A 17917-nucleotide genomic window follows, 5' to 3' on the forward strand; every position below is an offset into this window, starting at 1 on the left:
TGGACTCGTATCGTTAACATAAGATGACGTCAAAATTTTATCTAGATGATAATAAATATACATTGCAGAGTGTTCCTACATTTTTCACAATCTTTCATCTGTCATCCACATGACTCAAGTCTGGCTTATAATTGCCTACAACAAATGAATGTTGAAGGTACAAAACGTCCGTCCGAATTTCCCAACTTTCCTCCGAAAGAATTCCACTTTGGTCTCGTATCGTTAAGCTAAGATGCCGCCAAAATTTTATCTAGATCATCATCTATATAATTTTATTTAGCTAACAGCAAACAATGATTAGTAAAACAAACTGACATAGTAAATATTTGCAGAGTGTTCCTACATTTTTTACAATCTTTCATCCATATGACTCTAAGGTTCATTGGACTCAAGTCTGGCTTATAATTACCTACAACAAATAAATGTTAAAGATACAAAACATCTGTCCGAATTTGCCAAGTTTCCTCCGAAAGAACTCCACTTTGGACTCGTATCGTTAACATAAGATGACGTCAAAATTTTATCTAGATGATAATAAATATACATTGCAGAGTGTTCCTACATTTTTCACAATCTTTCATCTGTCATCCACATGACTCAAGTCTGGCTTATAATTGCCTACAACAAATGAATGTTGAAGATACAAAACATCCGTCCGAATTTGCCAAGTTTCCTCTAAAAGAACTCCAAGAACTCTTTGGGCTCGCATATCGTTCCGCTCTTCAGCTACTCGAGATACCGTATCGTCGTGCGCACCGTACGTCAAGTTCACCCACTTCGCGCATCGATCGTCGTCGGAAGGTGGCGGAAGAGAATCTCCGGCGCGCACACTTACTTAGCATACGTGTTACGCGCATACATATGAGTACATACGTATACACATATATCTGCTAGGTGTAACGCGCGACGGGCGAAGGTTGTTCAACTCGGGCGGATCTTGTAACCGTCAAGTATAACGGGTCCTAAGGCCCGCGCCGGCGCTCCACCTTCGGCTCGCGGTCTGCCTCCTCGCGAGGCTTAGGCGATAGCGCGTGTGCACGCGCGAGAGGGAACCCTCTTCCTCTTCTCTCTTCGCCCGCTATAAACCTTCTTCAACCTGGGCACGACTTGTCGAGCTCGCCAGTCAGCCGTGCACCATTGTCGAAAGTCGACACTCGACAGTCGCGATCTCTTTCGCATATCTTCGGATTTTTGTTCCCATTTTTTTCCGACCGTTTCCATTTGATTAGCTACATTTGCATAAGATTAGCTTCGGTGCCTCTTTGTCCTCGCCGAATAGATGATCGCGGACTAGTTGACGGATTCCGATCGGTGGTGCTCCGAAAAGTTTCGCGTTTTTCTCGCGCTCGGGGGTGCGTGTGCACACGTGTGCGTGTATATGTGAAGATCACCCCGTTCACGGTGATTCGATGTGTCATTGATTCCGAGATATAGGTAAGAGATTGAGCAATTTATACACATGATTTTTTTACACTTCGTTGCGTAGCAGGCTTTACTTGTTTTAATGCAAATTTGTTAACGCATTTCACGCCACTTTTATCGTCCATCTTTGTACGGTAGCTGCCGCATAATTGTTGCATTAATTATATATAATATATATAATTTATATATAAAATTGTAAAGGAGATAGTGTTAACAATATCGCGAAATGAAAAAAGTAAAATCTTGTTAGATGATGAAATTTACTCGAAATAATGTTTAAAAAATTCTGTACTCTTGATTATAATTTTAAAAATTAAAAAAGTTAAAAAAATCCTGTTAAAAGTTAAAAAAAATCCTATGTACTTAATTTTAATTGAAAGTTTATATAACGCGAAAGCGCTACCCTGATGAGAAATGTCAGGTATTGTAACAATGTTCACAGAATCAATATTGCATAGTTCAAATCCGGGATATGTAATGTCATTAATTGCACTCGTATCTGGTTCAATCGCCAGTCACTTCCTCGGGAGAAGAACCTTCTAGTTCTTCTTCCTGTTTTTTGTTTTTCACATCATTGCGTCACGTTATACTTGTTGAATCGCATTTCACGGATGTCTATCTTGTTTTATTAGGCAATTGAAATATAATGGGAACCCTTTTGAAGTTTATATGCCACGCTCCAAAAAAAAGTCAGGAAATAATTACACTGATTAGATTAATCAATGTTATTAATATGCGACCTACTTGTCCCGGATCAATCATTGATGAAAGAAGCAAGAATCTATATGTTGGAGACACGATTGAAAGAATTCTACATTTTAAGAAAGTTTTGTTATTTTATCTTCTAATCAAAATTTTTTCATTTATTTACATCAATGAAACTTAATTTGTCAAAATATTTTTTGTCAAGAAAAATATATTAATTTAATTATTGACAAGAAAATAGGTTCTCTGTAACCAAATAAATACACTTGCACAAGTACATGATTTTTTTCAATTATTCAAAATTAAAAATATTAAGCATTAAATATGACTACAAATGCTTTCAATTTTTGTCTCCTTTCATGTCCTCTTTCTTCTCTTCTCGACGGACATGTTGCATTATTTATATATATATTATACGTTTTAATAATAGTGTCTCGCTCTCGTATATAATTAGAGAAGTCGCTCCGTTACGCTTCCATATAAAAAAGCGAAAAGAATAGAAAAATATCATACAATAAAAATATATAAATATAAAATCAAGCGCACCTATAGATGTGTTACCGTTATCAATGCGAGATGAATTAAGGATTGACGAGGAGATGGAGACTTCGCGTGAGAATGTTCATTGTACGGGACAGTCACGGCGATGAAGCATCCGCTTACCGTAACGATCGTGTGTAAATCCATCTGTCTGTAAATAAGATTCGATTTACCTGAACACGATCGGAAGGGAGTGTTCTCCAATTTTTTTTTTTTTTTTTTTTTTCGTTATCCGATTTAAGCGGCGATAGGAATGTCCGATGCTCGTTAGAGCACAAATCTGTTTGTTAAATAGCGTAGCTTTATTGCGCGATCTTTTCCGCTGGGGCGTCCAGCGTTCCGGAAACGGACTTCATTCCTCGACCATAAGCGATTCCATGAATACATAAATAGTATGTTTTATTCCGCGGCAGATTGAACTATCGGCGGCTCTGAGATATCTCCTAAGTATGATTTATATTACATTATAGATTGAATTGATATGGGTATTACGTAAGCTTTAATAAGGAGAAATGAGAAGAAGTTATATACTTTGATATCGCGTATTAATTCGACTGATTCTACCTGACTTTTTGTTATTATTATTTCTTCGATTAAACATAGTTTGAAAATTTACTTTCCGTATTAAAGCATTATTATTTAATGAACTTATACATGTATGACGGCAAAGTAGTTCCCCGTAATTGCACTCGCTATTTACTCTACAATTGCGGAAAATTACTACTGCAATACGCTTGCCATCGAAAATAGTTAGTGCGTAAATAAAAGCATGAATAATAACAATTATTCTTGCATACAACGGTTCCATTTTGCGAGGGTAAAACTACCGAAGCTCCACAAAGTACTTCATACTCGTCACGAATTACATAGTTACGATCAATTAAAATTAACATTTTTTTCATCAATTACAATTTTTTTTATTAACTTGTAATTATTTATAAATTTAAAAAAACACTGTAATCTGCTATAAAAAACAAGTATTAATTTCTTATATATATTTATATATATATATATATTTTTTTATATATTTTTTATATATAATTTTTATATAATTTTTATATAATTTTTTATACATATATTTTTATATATAATTTTTATATAATTTTATATATATATATATATATATATATATATATTTTTATATATATTTTTTATATATAATTTTATATATAATTTTATATAATGACATATATATAATTTTTTATATATAATTTTTATATAATTTTTTATATATAATTTTTTCAATATTAATTCACGCAATCAGCTGGAAGATTTAATTCCAACGCGACAAAATGGAGACATAATACTTCTACTTTTTCAGGAAAGAATATAAAATAATATTATATTGATATAATTTTTTGGATATATAATATATTTACATGTCGATCGGTCGGCCTTTTGTTTGCTCCCTGACGCATTCGTTCGGAATCCCAAGAATCTCTTTGTAGCGCTCCTCGCAAATCCAATAGCGTCGAATAATCGCGCATGAGCGGCTTTCCGGTTCGCAAAGAAACATTCAAATGGTTAACGGTACGTGCCCGTTCGTAGAATTTGCGCGCCGGACTTGTACTATTCTATACCGGTGAATAATATCCCTGGATAATTCTCGCGCTTCGATCACACATTCTCACGTGTATTCTCCGATATCGCCGCGAGATGCGCGAGGCGTCACGTACGAAAGACACCCGAAGAAGATCGACGCCCCGGGATCGGGGATATACCGTTAGTAGACACGATTATATGAACGGAAAAATGCAACGGTAAACAACATCCAGGTGACAATCACCCAATCGCCAAGCGCATTCCACGGATTCCGCTCGCGGATTATTTTTAATTACAAGTGACAGCTACGGCCCGGTTTTCTCAAATTGAGACTGAAAGTCTCTCGTTGATCCTCCGCGGAGATTTCGATGCGCGAGAAGGAAACAACGTTCGCTCGAAAATAATGAGGATATTATTTAATTCAATATCTGCAAGCAGGATGTTTAGTAAAATTTGAAAATGAAATTTAAGGACATTTCAGTGACATTTTGAGAACAATTTTCCAGTAATATAATCGATATGTACAAGGAATAAAGTATTTTATTTTTTTAATCGAGTCGATATAAATTGCACGTTAATAAAAATAAATATATCCATTAGAATATTCGATAAAATATTTTCTTATATTTGAATATTTAAAATCGAGAAATAACTTATTTGCAACACATTTTTGGATTTTGTAAATAAATAGATAATTGAAATATTTTTTACTCGAATAATCTCAGCTGATTCTTTTAGTTGAATATTTTTAGATAGATACAGCCTTATATGAAATCTATATATTTATAATGGTAAAACTTGACTCGATTTATAAACTTTGACGAAAAAATTTTGTTTCACTGATGATTTACAGTATTTTCATAAGTAAAACGACTCATTTCACCAGTAAAATTATTTTATTCTTAAGACAATCCGAAGAAACTGAATATTCACAAGTAAAAAAATCAAGGATCTACGAAAAATTTAAGCACATTTCCAGGATTTTTAAAGAACAAACCAAATTTCAAGGACGACTGGACACCCTGGCAAGATGACAATTTCTCTTCCGAATTTAATTTATGATTTTTATTGATATTTTTTTAAACTCAAATTGGTATGAATTATATATTGCACGAGTGCACGCTTTATTTCATGTAAACGTCGATGCTAAAATAATTCCACCGCTTGTATTCCACGCATTCATGATTGAACAATTGGAAATGAAAATCGAATACAAATGACTTTTTCAATCAAGACCTTCGGTGACAAATCAGCAATCAGAGATTCACATCGTGTCTGACATTAAGTAAAGTCGCCAGAATCAATTGTCTCGACATTTGCGTCATTAGTATCTTAATGATTGTGCATCTTAAATGTTTTAATTGTTATTGTCTAGCATTTTATTTTAAAATTTTTAATGTTGAGTTAATTAAAATTGTATATCGCTAGATTAAAATTTCAAATGCAATTTACATTCATAAAAATATTTAATTCAGATGTTTAATATCTGTCATATAACATTCTGTAGAATTGTTATTTATATTTATATATTTAATAGGCAGAATTTTATACGTTATAAGAATTCATCTATATATTATTGTATCATCATATATTTATATTTATCGAATGACTGAAAAATTACGAGAAGAAAAAAATTAAATATATGGTTGAAAAATATATTGCTCAAATATTTGACATTTCACCATCAAACAGAGAAAATATATTGTGCACATACATATATATATTTGCTGAACATTTCCGCGGTCTTAAAATTGTATATTGCTAGATTAAAATTTCAAACACAATTTACATTCATAAAAATATTTAATTCAGATGTTTAATATCTGTCGTATAACATTCTGTAGAATTGTTTAACCAATTGTTATTTATATTTATATATTTAATAGGCAGAATTTTATACGTTATAAGAATTCATCTATATATTATTGTATCATCATATATTTATATTTATCGAATGACTGAAAAATTACGAGAAGAAAAAAATTAAATATATTGTTGAAAAATATATTGCTCAAATATTTGACATTTCACCATCAAACAGAGAAAATATATTGTGCACATATATATATTTGCTGAACATTTCCGCGGTCTTTATGAAACATTTGCGAATTATTGCCAAAGTATTTGTCGAAACACACTTTTAAAGCCCGATAAATACATATTACACATGTAAATCTTGGTTCGCAACAGCGTGCTTACGCACATAGGTACTTGTGAATGTTAATGCAAGCGTCGCGTTTGTCTCTCTTTTGTCGTCGTAAAATTGAGACCTTCCACTTCCGCGTTTGCTCCACCTCCGTTTCCTGTCGATTCGATCCAGAGCCTTTCATTTCGATCGCGAAATTGTTTTTGCGCTCTCTTACTCTCGACTCGTTTTCCCGATGTCGCACAACGCCATACGCGTGCAACCGAGATATCTGCGATCTAGATCATTGCTCAAGATCAGGTTCGACGTTTAGGAGTGTAGGTCATCGTGTCGAGGACAGCCTCTAGGATATTTCGCGATGCGCGGAATCTCCCTTTGTCTGCCTTTTTATTCATTCACAGCGCATCGTTCTCGATAAGGCCATTTCTGAATCGTAAATAAATTGCACGAAAGAGTTTCTTTATGTGCACTACATACCATATATGGAAAAGAATTATGAAATTAAATAAATATTTATTTCAACACTGCCTAATAAATCATTTATTTGAAACAAATATTTATCAGTTTGAACAGGATTTTCTTACATCAAAGAAATGATTTATGAGGCAGTATTGAAATAAATGTTTATTCTAATTTAATAAATTAGAAGCGCATCGTTCTCGATAAGGCTATTTCTGAATTGTAAATAAATTGCACAAAAGATCAAGGATTTTCTTATATCAATAAATGATTTATGAGGCAGTGAGTCGAAATAAATGTTTATTTTAATTTAATAATTTTTTTTCTGTATATCATTTTTTTTAAATCTTTAAAGCTTTATTTTTAAAAATTCTTTTTTAATTCTTTGTTTCAGTGCGAAGATGCGGATGCAGATACTGAAGGTTGTGGTGGTCCTGCTTGTCGCAGGATCAGGCGATGCCAGACCTCAAAAAAGTGGTAGGTGTTTTCCAAAAAAAAAGGAAAAAAAAGAAATTACATTATACGTGAAAACAATGTTATAACGCGACGGAAATAATCGATAATGTTTAGCAATAAAATCACGTAACGCAACGAGTTAGTAGCAGAAAACGTTTTCTAACGTAAGATTGATGTCTTTTACACGGTGCAATCGGAGCTAATAAACCATGCTTATCCAATCGTAAATCTGTCATCTTTTCATGTACAATACTTTAATATCATTATGTGACAGTTAAAAAATTTATTTCAATATAATTACTAGCTTTTCTAATTATTTTACAGAGATATAGAATAACTGTTACATTAATTAATTAATATTCTTGTATAAAAATTATGTAAAAGTAATTACTTAATTAATATAACTGTTTGCTAATTAATATAACCAATTCCAATTTATTTCACAAATTTGCATACAACTCACGTACAACAATTATTTTCTTTATTTCCCTATTACTTTCGTTAACGAGCCTTTTATATCTTAAAAAATGGGTTTTGTTCTATGTGCCATTACGGAGAAAATGCATGCGATGCATCAAACATGCAATTACTCAATAGTACATCAATTATATATTGTTGTAGCGTGTCGAATCGCAACTTGTCCTTTTTATCACAATTACGTCACTGCTCTTCGTGCGTTATACCATAGTGCTTTTCTTACAAAATCGAATTTCTTAAGAAAGAAACGGAAGCGTTTAAACTTTCAGCAATTGTAAATTGTCATCCTAATAGTTTCTTAGCGATTGGCAATAATTAGTACATCGATTAGCACGCCTCATTATAAATTTTGTTGCATAATTAGAGCGTAAACTCGCATTGTAAATTCTGTTGATAAAACGTATGTTTTTTCTCACTAAAAAAATTTTTTTTTAAAAAGATTTTTTTAGGGAGAAAAATTCGATTAGTACGTCGCATTATAAATTTTGTTGCATACATTTGTAAATTTTGTTGATAAAACGTATGTCTTTTCTTTTAAAAAAAATTTTTTTTTAGAAAAAACAATTTTTTTAGAGAAAAATTTGATTAGCACGTCGCATTATAAATTTTGTTGTGTATAATTAGAGTGTAAATTTGCATTGTAAATTCTGTTGATAAAACACATGTTTTTTTTTTTTTTTTTTAATTTTTTTGGAAAGAACAATTTTTTTAGAGAGAAAAAAAATGTGTTAATTTTAAAATGAAATATTTCGCTTTGCAGGCGACGCGAATTCGGCGCCGCAGGCGGAAACGAGCGACGTGGGATGGAGAGACGTTCAAGCCCGGAACAACGCGACGCACGATACAATTCGGGACGATAGCAGGTATACGGGGACTTCCGGACGTAATAGAAAGTCGTATATCAGAGGTTTCCGCGATAGTGTCGATTTGTCACGCGGTCTCGCTCCGACAACGCGATCGTCGTCGTACGACGTTGCTCGGCGTCGTTCTAAGATCGATGACATCTGGACGACGTCCGAATTTAAAGCACCCACGAGTCTTTCGAGGACGAACGTATTGGGCGAGATCGGCGTTCCAAGTTCGAACAAGGCGAACGGATCATCTTCTCTTCGTGGTCCTTCTGGCTCCGGTTCAGGAGCCGATCGAACGATCGATTATTCTAAAATATTAGGTGGTGGGAATTACTATAATTTAGGAAGGCCGAATCGAGACTTCAAGTCGACAGTCGCTCGGACGAGGTACTCTTCAGGAAATCATTTCTTGGCGAATCATCATCACGCGTCTGGTTTGACGAGCGGCGATATTTCTATCGCGAAAAATCGGCAGGGATCAGGTTCCATCAAGTCCGACTCGTTCTCGAATAAACGTGTTCTCGGAAATGACAGGTCGCGTTGGAGAATAAAACAGGTTTCGAGCATAGCTAGAACTAAGGTCTCGATCGATCCTCGGGAAAGCGCTATTTCATCGACTCGCTCCGTTCATAAAGAAATCGGCAAAAATACCGATTCGATCGTGACTTCGAAGGAAAATCCGAAACTCGCTTTCGCAACCGATTCTCTTCGCCTTGTTGTCGATGCCGAGCACGCGGATCTGAATAATTCAACAGCGCCCACCCATCCGATTTTCATCTCGGATCCGAAATCGAGAATCCCTTATGACGCGACTCGCAGACCCGGGATAACTTCGAATAGAAACTTCGTCAGACTCCGATATCCGTTCTCTACTTTGAATCGAGGCTCCAGCAGCGTCGCCCTGAATTCGAAGCCCGGTGACGATGTTCAGTCGAGAGAGCCGATGAAGAACCACTTGACAGCCTCGTTTGATCATCATTCGACGAAGAGCCATCATCATCCTTCGCAGAAGTTGTCGAGTCCGGTCGAGAGAGTCGAGGGAACATCGAACGCGTACTTGAAGATCTGGCCGAACGAGACGTCCCAGAATATCGAGGATCTGTACAAGGATGAGAAGTACACTTTGTCCTTGAAGGAGAATTTGAATCGCGAGTCCGGCTTTCACGATGCCGATCAGACGCCGATGATTCTATCGTCGGACGACGGCTACTATAATCACCCGGATCCGATTATCGACGCCAGCGTGAAGAAGATCATCCACTGGTTGAAGGTGGACACGATGCTGCCGAACGGCTCGCAACTGATAAACGAGGATGTTCATAAACCAGTCGAATCGGTGTTCGACTCGATCTACGAAAACTTGGAACCCAATCGGCCGCTAAGCGATTATAATGACGATCGTTATGAGACCGTCGTTCTTCAGGATCCGTCTCAGAATCAAGATCTCGAGGAAATAAATCATGAAGAGTATCCGGATCCAGCCCTTCAACCACAGTATTCGATAGATTCTACGAATCTTTCTCCTCCTTTAACTTCCTGGCCCAACGCGGCGTTGCTGAAGAACAAGACTGTCCTGAATCCCATGACACTGGTGACGCAGAATACAGTGGTCCAGATTCTGAACGACGGTTCGAAGGAAGCGAATGTAACGAAAGTGCCTCAGTTGAGCACGATATCCGGCGACGAAGCGACTTCTTCCGAGAATAAAGAACCTTCCAAGCAGGAGACCAACACCTTTCCCTCGTCCTACAACTGCCCGACGATCACCATCAACACTTACACCCGCGTGAACAATACGATTCAAAGCAAGGAAGGCTGCACCGATCTGAACATAATCGTCAACTCTCACGTCCTGAACACGAACGTGTTCAAACCCAGTAACAAACCCACCGAATTGGCTCAGACTTCTCTGGCGACCGAAGGCTACGATAACGAGAGCGACAAGTATTCCGGGGAGCTCGACGATCTCTCTCATCAGGATTCTTCAGACAGTTTCGTAACCGCGGCAATCGGTTCCTATAGCCCGGTTGAAGCGCCGCAACCTGACGATTATTACGATTCCCATAAGGATCCCTTAATTTTGGATCCCGTCCCAGAATTGTCGACCGTCGAAGTCTTTCAGAACACTCACATCAGTCTGACCAACTCGGATGTCCCTCTCCCGGATCCTGCTGGATCATCCGTCGATGGTAATCCTGTAGGTGAGATTGCTGAAGTAAGTGGTTCACCTGATCCGGCTCCAGTCGTTCACGGATTGGCTTCGTCCAATGCCGCGACGGGTCAGGCCATCAATGGCCCAGGTACCTTGCAGCTTCCCGCGCTGCCAAATATTCCTGCTCGACCTTTAGCAAGTGCTGTTGGTGGTCTAGCTTCGTCGGTTTCCGCAGGATCCTCCGGCAACAAAGATGACGAAGACGACGAATTTGATATGTCGCCGAGCGGCGTTTTGCAGTCGGTGGCTTCGGTCTTTACGTACTTTTCTCTACTGAATCCACTCGGGTACAGTTTCTTCAGCCTCGCTGCGGCGCCATTCGCCGCGATGGCGGCTGGAGTCCTCGGGGTCGCCGCGGTCATCTTCCCCTGGGCGATACCGAACGTCATTGACTTCGGACGCGCCACGGACAAGGTGACGGTCAGATTCAGGCCGAATGTCGAAGAGTTTGTCAAGCAAGCCGTGCACAAGTACAAAGGTCTGAACGAGTGGAAGAGCAGGCGGAAGAAGCGCAGGAGATGAATTTGACTTCCGATTTTGATCTCGTAATGCTCGTATATAGTTCTTCGAAATCCTTTGGCGTTATTTCGAAGGTTAAACTTGCATGAAGCAAGAATAATGGGGTTCTGCTAGAATTAATTACGTTAGATAGAACTCGAATGGATCGTTCATATCGTTTTTCGTAGCTGATTAACACGTGGTTGATGGAGGAAGCGAAGAGAAGATGACGGGAGAAAAAGAGATGAGATTATATTTATTTTAGAACATGGATGCGTTAATAACGCATAATGTAGCATATAATGATGTAAGTCGGATTTGTGGTATTTCCTTTCGTAAAAGCAAAGCTTATTTATTTGGGTAAATTATTGTGTAGTATTTAAATAAATAGAATATTTATTTATTATTTTATGAATTTAATATCTTTCACACATATATGGATCTTTTTCTTTCTTTTCATTATTTTTCTTGCCTTCTTTTCTCTTTCTTTTTTTGGTGTGTGTGTGAAAAGTAGACATAATTTTTATAAAATAATTAATAATTATATAAGCTGAAATTTATAATATATTTTTATATGATATTAAGTAGTTCCGTTTTTGTTGCCAAAAATAGCATGATAGGAAAATATTTAATGCTTATATAAAGAACATAATGTAGATTGAATAATATAATGTGAATTTATTTAAAGAAAAAAGAGACTTATGGATATATAGAAACATATATACATATAGATATGTGTATATATGTATACATTTTTATTTAGTTTTTTATTACGTTTTACTATTATTTATCATTATTATAGCCATGTGTTCAATAGTGGAATATGTGGTATTGCGCTCTTTTTTATTGCTTATATAAATCTTCTATAAATTAATATAAGTTTTTTTTATAAAATAAAATATTTAATTTTATATTTATTGCTTCCTGCTGTGCGTGTCGGTATTTAAACATAATAACAGCTTACAACCATTTCAGGGCATTTGCAGTATATTTGTGTGCCAACAAATGTGTAATATTAATAAAACATTTGAAACAAAAACTAATACCCCTTTTCATGAATAAATATATAATCTATTATGCCTCCGTACATATTACATAAAAATGTATGTTCCTATTTTTGCACATTTACAATTTCCCTAAGTCCTATCCTGTTATCGTTAACAACCAACAAAATTAATTGAAAAGGAAAATAAAAGAGATATCATATTGTATTTAATCTCAAGATATATATAAAGCCAGAAATATATAAAATTATGTATTTTACAAAATATGGAATCTAAAAAATTAACGACAGAGACATTGATATATTAAAAAGAAAAATTATATCGCACACATATGTTACATAACAACATAACACTGATATAATAATTCTATTATATCACAACAATTAAGTAAAAGTGAATCAATAAATTGTACAAATGCTGAAATAATACAAATCAATATAACTAATGCATTTGTCCACACACACATTGGTTGTTTATATCATTTAAATTAATAAGTAAAATTTATTTTTGTTGTTGACTTAATCAACTTAGCGTTTGTCTTAATTCATTAATTCATTAATTCATAAATCTTAATTCATTAACTTGAAAAGTATTAACATGTTTAGATATGTAAATCATAATCGACCAAACAAATTTAAGATTTTTCATTAAAAGAATTTCAATTAAAATTAAATAATAATTTAATCATTATATTAATTTAAATTTATTTCTCTAACAATAAGATATATAGATGTAATTTATTTGAAATTACATAATGTTTTGTTTCTTTATTCTATAATTATTTTTTTTATTTTATCTTTAACTGCATGCGTAATGATTATTAATAATGATAATTTTTGTGTTACTACGCGAAAAATTAAGTCGTAGCAATTACACATAAAAGGTAAGAATAAGTAATAACACACTGTTACGAGTAGAGACTTTTTCCAAGATCTTTATATATTAATACACTATTTTCTTAATAAAATTAATAAAATTGATAAAAGAAATTCACGAGATAATTCAATATTGTATGATTATGTCATATCAACATGTGATGATTCAAATCGAAAATTACCTTGCGAACCAGCATTCGCTGAAATCCCTTCTCGACCAAATTTGACAGTGAAATTTTCTTTCAGCGAGCAGAAAAATATCACCCACCGTGAGTTGAAGGATCTCCAATACATGGATCAGTCCTTGCGAACCGTCGCCACTCAACTCCTCAACGTCACAAATCCGCAAGAGGTGATAAAAACACACAACAAAGAGTTCACCAAGGTGGAGCATGGCACGACGACGACGCTGAAGTCCCCCGAAGAAAGCGACACGTCTTCATCCATCAGAGACGTCAGTTCGGAAATCGAGAACTCGGAGCCGGTTGGCTTAACTTTCGGCAGGCCGATCAATTCCAAGTTCAGTTACTTCGAGAGCAGCCATCCTGGCCAGGCGATGGCGATAACGGAGGAAGAATTGGAGCGGGAGATGAGCTCCACGAGGTTGATGAACGCCTACAAGCATCACCCGACGACCACCGGCGGCATTTCCACCTGGATCCTCTTAAACCCACCGTCCACGACTGTGAAGAGCGCAGAGAGCGAGAAGACCAAGTTGCAGCAACCTTTTCAGACGGAAGTGCGACTGACAGTCAGACCGAGTTCGTCGATCGACAAAGCGGAACCGATCTCGCAGTCTGAGAAGACGGTGGAAAAGAGCACACCGCAGTTGATCTCCTCCGTCATAACCACGGAGAAGGTAATCACGAAGAAGCAGACCACTGCGACAACCACGAAGAGGCTGACGACTACTCCGAGACCGGAGAGAGAGAGCACTCTGGATGCGGAGACGTTGGAGTCCTCTTCGAGCACGTCCACTTTGAAGGTGGTTCGCACCACACCTGCCGGCACTTGGACGAGCGACGAGACCATCCCCTCGAGCAGCGTTTCCACGACAAAGAAGAACCAGCGAACCACCGTTAGACCACCGAAGAGCACCACTCCGAGAACGACTAAACCGATAACGCCGAAGCCGACGAGATCGGGTCAGCAAGGTAGACCGAAGCCTACCACGACGAAGAGGACCACGATCAAGCTCGAAACGACGACGAAGAACGAGACGACCGCGACGACCGGTAAGATCGAGAAGGTGACCTTCAAACCGGTTCAGATCATCACGACTCCGCAGAACAAGCCGGAGAGTACGGAGAAACCGATATTCGTCACTAAAATCAAAGCTTCGATGCTGATGGACAATCAGAAAGCTCCGAGCACTTTAGCCCCGACCTCGGCATCGACCTCAATGACCTTGGATCCCGATTTCGCGTCCAAGACGGACCTGTCTGGCACAGATCTCGTGGAAGTGCTAGTGAGATCGAAGCCGAGCATTAAGGGAAATACGGCGCAGAAAGCACAGCTGAAGAAGCCTGCTGAAGAGGCTACGCAGATCGAAATCGAACCGATCAAGGTGAACGCGCCGATCCTGAAGATCGAGAAGCTCGATAAGAACAAGATGGAGCAGATCGTGGAGAAGAACGCGGATAATCTGAACAATTCCAAGGTAGACTTGCAGTTCGAGTTCAACCACGAACTGACGAGGATCAACGTGGATACGCAGACAGAGGTGGCCGCGACCTCGACGACCTCAACGACCTTGACTACTACCCCGGCGACGTCGAGCACGACCAAGCGGCCGAGACACAACTCGAAGAGGAAGAAGAACAAGGGTCGCAGACGCAAACCATCCACGACTTCGACGGTTCCAAGTTCGACGACCGCCTGCAACCGTCATCTCTACCTTGATGGAGACCAGCGAGGGTGTCACCGACCCCACCATCCTGGACAACGCGATCCAGGAGTCCAAGATCGCGCCTGACACAAAGATCGCGAAGAACAAGAAGAAGCAACCGCAGAAAGCCATCAGCACTCAAATCTACAACTTCCTCAGTCGCGAGGTGATGCCCAGCTTCGGAGTGATGTCTCTGGTAGGTCTGGGTCTCGGTTTAGCCTCGTACTTCCTGTATCCCTTCGGCGGGACCATCGCGCGAAGGAACTACGAGGTGGAGCCGAATTACAAGTACAATCCGGAAGAATACGGCGGTAATTACGGACAAAGCGAGGAAGAGGTGTTGTCCAAGGTATTTCAGGGTATGACGAACCACGAGAACAAGTACCCAGGAGTCAACAGCAATTATTATCATTACCAGCACTACGACGGCGCTTACGACACCTCGCAGACGACGAAGAGGACCGACGCGAGATACCCGTCCATCGCCACGTCGCCGGTTCACAGAACGGTGGAGAACACCCAGGCGGGAGTCAAGTATCGAAATACGGACTTCAGGTACGCCGAGGCTCCAACCACCCCGGTTTACTACGAGCGCAAGCAGGACCTGGTCGCGGAAGCCTCCGGATCGGCGGATCGGCAGTTCGTGGTCGGCAACGTACCCAAGGAATACCCCTTCGAGCCCGTGAAAGCGGCCGCGTTGCCGATCGACAGCAAAAACGTCAATTACGTATCGACCGAGATCGGACAGACGCAGTTCGAGAGGGACATCGCGCAAGGTTTGAATTTCCCGCCCAATTCGGCGGACCTGCACAATTACGGCGCTCACCTTACGGAGGTGTCGACCGTCCGATCGGACGACGGAGGATACGAGGAGATTGAAATCACGCCGACCGCGGTGGCGGTCGAGCACGGGCCGCGCTCCCTCAAGGTAAAACGCGCCGTTACCAGCGGAGATCAACGTTCAAGGTCGAAGAGGGAGTCGGTAATACAGGTTATACCGTCGAAGCACGAGCTGGAGGAGGAGCGGGAGGAGGCAGAGAAGGAGGAGGACCTGAGCAACGAGATTCTGGATATCATCGACTCGGCTCTTCCTGGTGGGGATCAACGAAAGACCACCAGTGAGGAGAACGAGGTGGATTTCGAGGGGCAGAGGAAGAAGCAGAAGAAGGAATCCGTCACGAAGACTCCTACCACCGTGAAAAGTGTGGAAGACACGACGAAAATTCCGGAAACTTCCACTCCCAAAACAGTCGAGGGAACTAAGGAGGATTTAACCACGGAGAAGAGCTCTTCTGATGGAGAGACTCCTCCAGTGAGTACGACGTCGAATCCCAAGGACACGAAAGCGACGACTGTCGAATGGTTCGATGACTCGACCACGAAGAAGCCCGCGGAAGGCTTCAGTCTCTTCGACTTCGTGAAGAAAGTGGCCGAGATCAAGTTCAGGTTGGGCCTGACGATCCTTAAACACGCCAGCGAAGGATTCGCGCGATATCTGGGTCACGTGCAGAAGAGGATCAACGGAGAGGAATGAGGATGATGAGGACGAACCCGAAGAGCGGAGATCAATTCACTGGCGATCAAAGTTTTGTCTCTTGCGCGATATCGTTTATATCTAACATTGTTCAACGAAGAAAATTCACTGGAATGAGATTAGTCGTTCCTTATATTTTTTTGGATGTTGAATATGAATCTGATTTCCAAATTATTGCATCATAATTTTGAGAAATTTTAAATTAAAGTTGCAAAAAGAGGCTTCTTTCACGAACTTTGTTATATTATAGCTATATATGTGACGTGATGCTATGGAGAAGTTTTATGGCAATCAAAATAAAGTATATTGTTAAGACTTTCAACCCTCAAAAGAAATGTTTTATGTCAATAAGATATTCATTGTTAAATAGGAAGTTAGCTGTCATTGACGATTTATCAAATAAATTTCAATTATGTTTATTTAATTTTAAAGATTTTTTAGATCACTGAATACACAAATGTCAAAATTGTCAAATTCAAAATGATGAACTCAATATGACGGATTTATATAAAAATATATTATTTAAATTTTGACATTCCTCATATATTGAGTATCATTTTGAATTTGACAATTTTGACATTGAATTCGTATTCAATGATTAAAAAATCCTTAAAGATTTAGTAAATCATTAATGATCTAATTGTAAAGTCACAGCTAACTTTCGCGACACAGCTTATATTTAATCATGGTTATCTTATTAACTATAATTGACATCAAAAATTTCTTTTTAATTTTTTCTCTGAGTTAAAAGTCCTACTTACAACATATTTTATTTTTATTACAATAACTTCTCCAGCACATACATTGTACAGTGAAAAAAATATATTGAATTCAAATAAATATTTATTTCAATACTGCTTAATAAATCATTTATTTGAAATTAATAATGTTGATTTTATGTGAAGAAATATTTATTTGACATAAGGAAATCCTTTTCAAAATAGAAAAATATATATTTATTTCAAATAAATGTTTCATTAGGCGGTATTGAAATAAATATTTATTAATTTTACAATTTTTTTCAGTGTATAATTTAAACAAAATTCGTGAAAATGGCTCTTTTTCGCACAATTAAAAAATTTCTTAAAATTATGATGTGATATAGCAATTTGAAAACCGAATTTGTATTCAGCATCCAAAAAAATGACTAGTCTCGTTTCAAAAACAAATGATTTTTTGTTGAACAGTGCGTAATATTTCGTTCGCGTTTGCTCGGGAACGTCATCTTCGGGATCAGCCGCGATCCCGAAGAGTCTCTTTAACGGTAGAAGAGCCGGCAAACGCGAGGAGAAGCAGCGCATCATCATC

At 38.0% G+C, this 17917-nt stretch overlaps 2 protein-coding genes across 5 annotated transcripts in view; one reads left to right on the forward strand and one right to left on the reverse strand.

Annotated features, from left to right (window-relative positions):
• LOC114932054 (uncharacterized) overlaps positions 1-17061 on the forward strand; it is a 34848-nt gene extending 17787 nt beyond the window's left edge. Inside the window, 4 exon segments of the mRNA XM_085483314.1 lie at positions 7209-7291; positions 8508-8610; positions 13434-15066; positions 15068-17061. Of these exon segments, the coding sequence (XP_085339440.1) occupies positions 7216-7291; positions 8508-8610; positions 13434-15066; positions 15068-16609 (3354 nt within the window). The 5' untranslated portion in view covers positions 7209-7215 and the 3' untranslated portion in view covers positions 16610-17061.
• Positions 1-17917, reverse strand: part of LOC114931983 (uncharacterized) — a 114642-nt gene that overhangs the window by 12288 nt on the left and 84437 nt on the right. The gene's annotated exons all lie outside the window — the stretch shown is intronic.

This window comes from Nylanderia fulva, unplaced genomic scaffold, assembly GCF_048542155.1.
Source record: "Nylanderia fulva isolate GAGA-0341 unplaced genomic scaffold, ASM4854215v1 Scaffold10, whole genome shotgun sequence".
In the NCBI taxonomy this organism is placed as follows: Eukaryota; Metazoa; Arthropoda; class Insecta; order Hymenoptera; family Formicidae; genus Nylanderia; species Nylanderia fulva.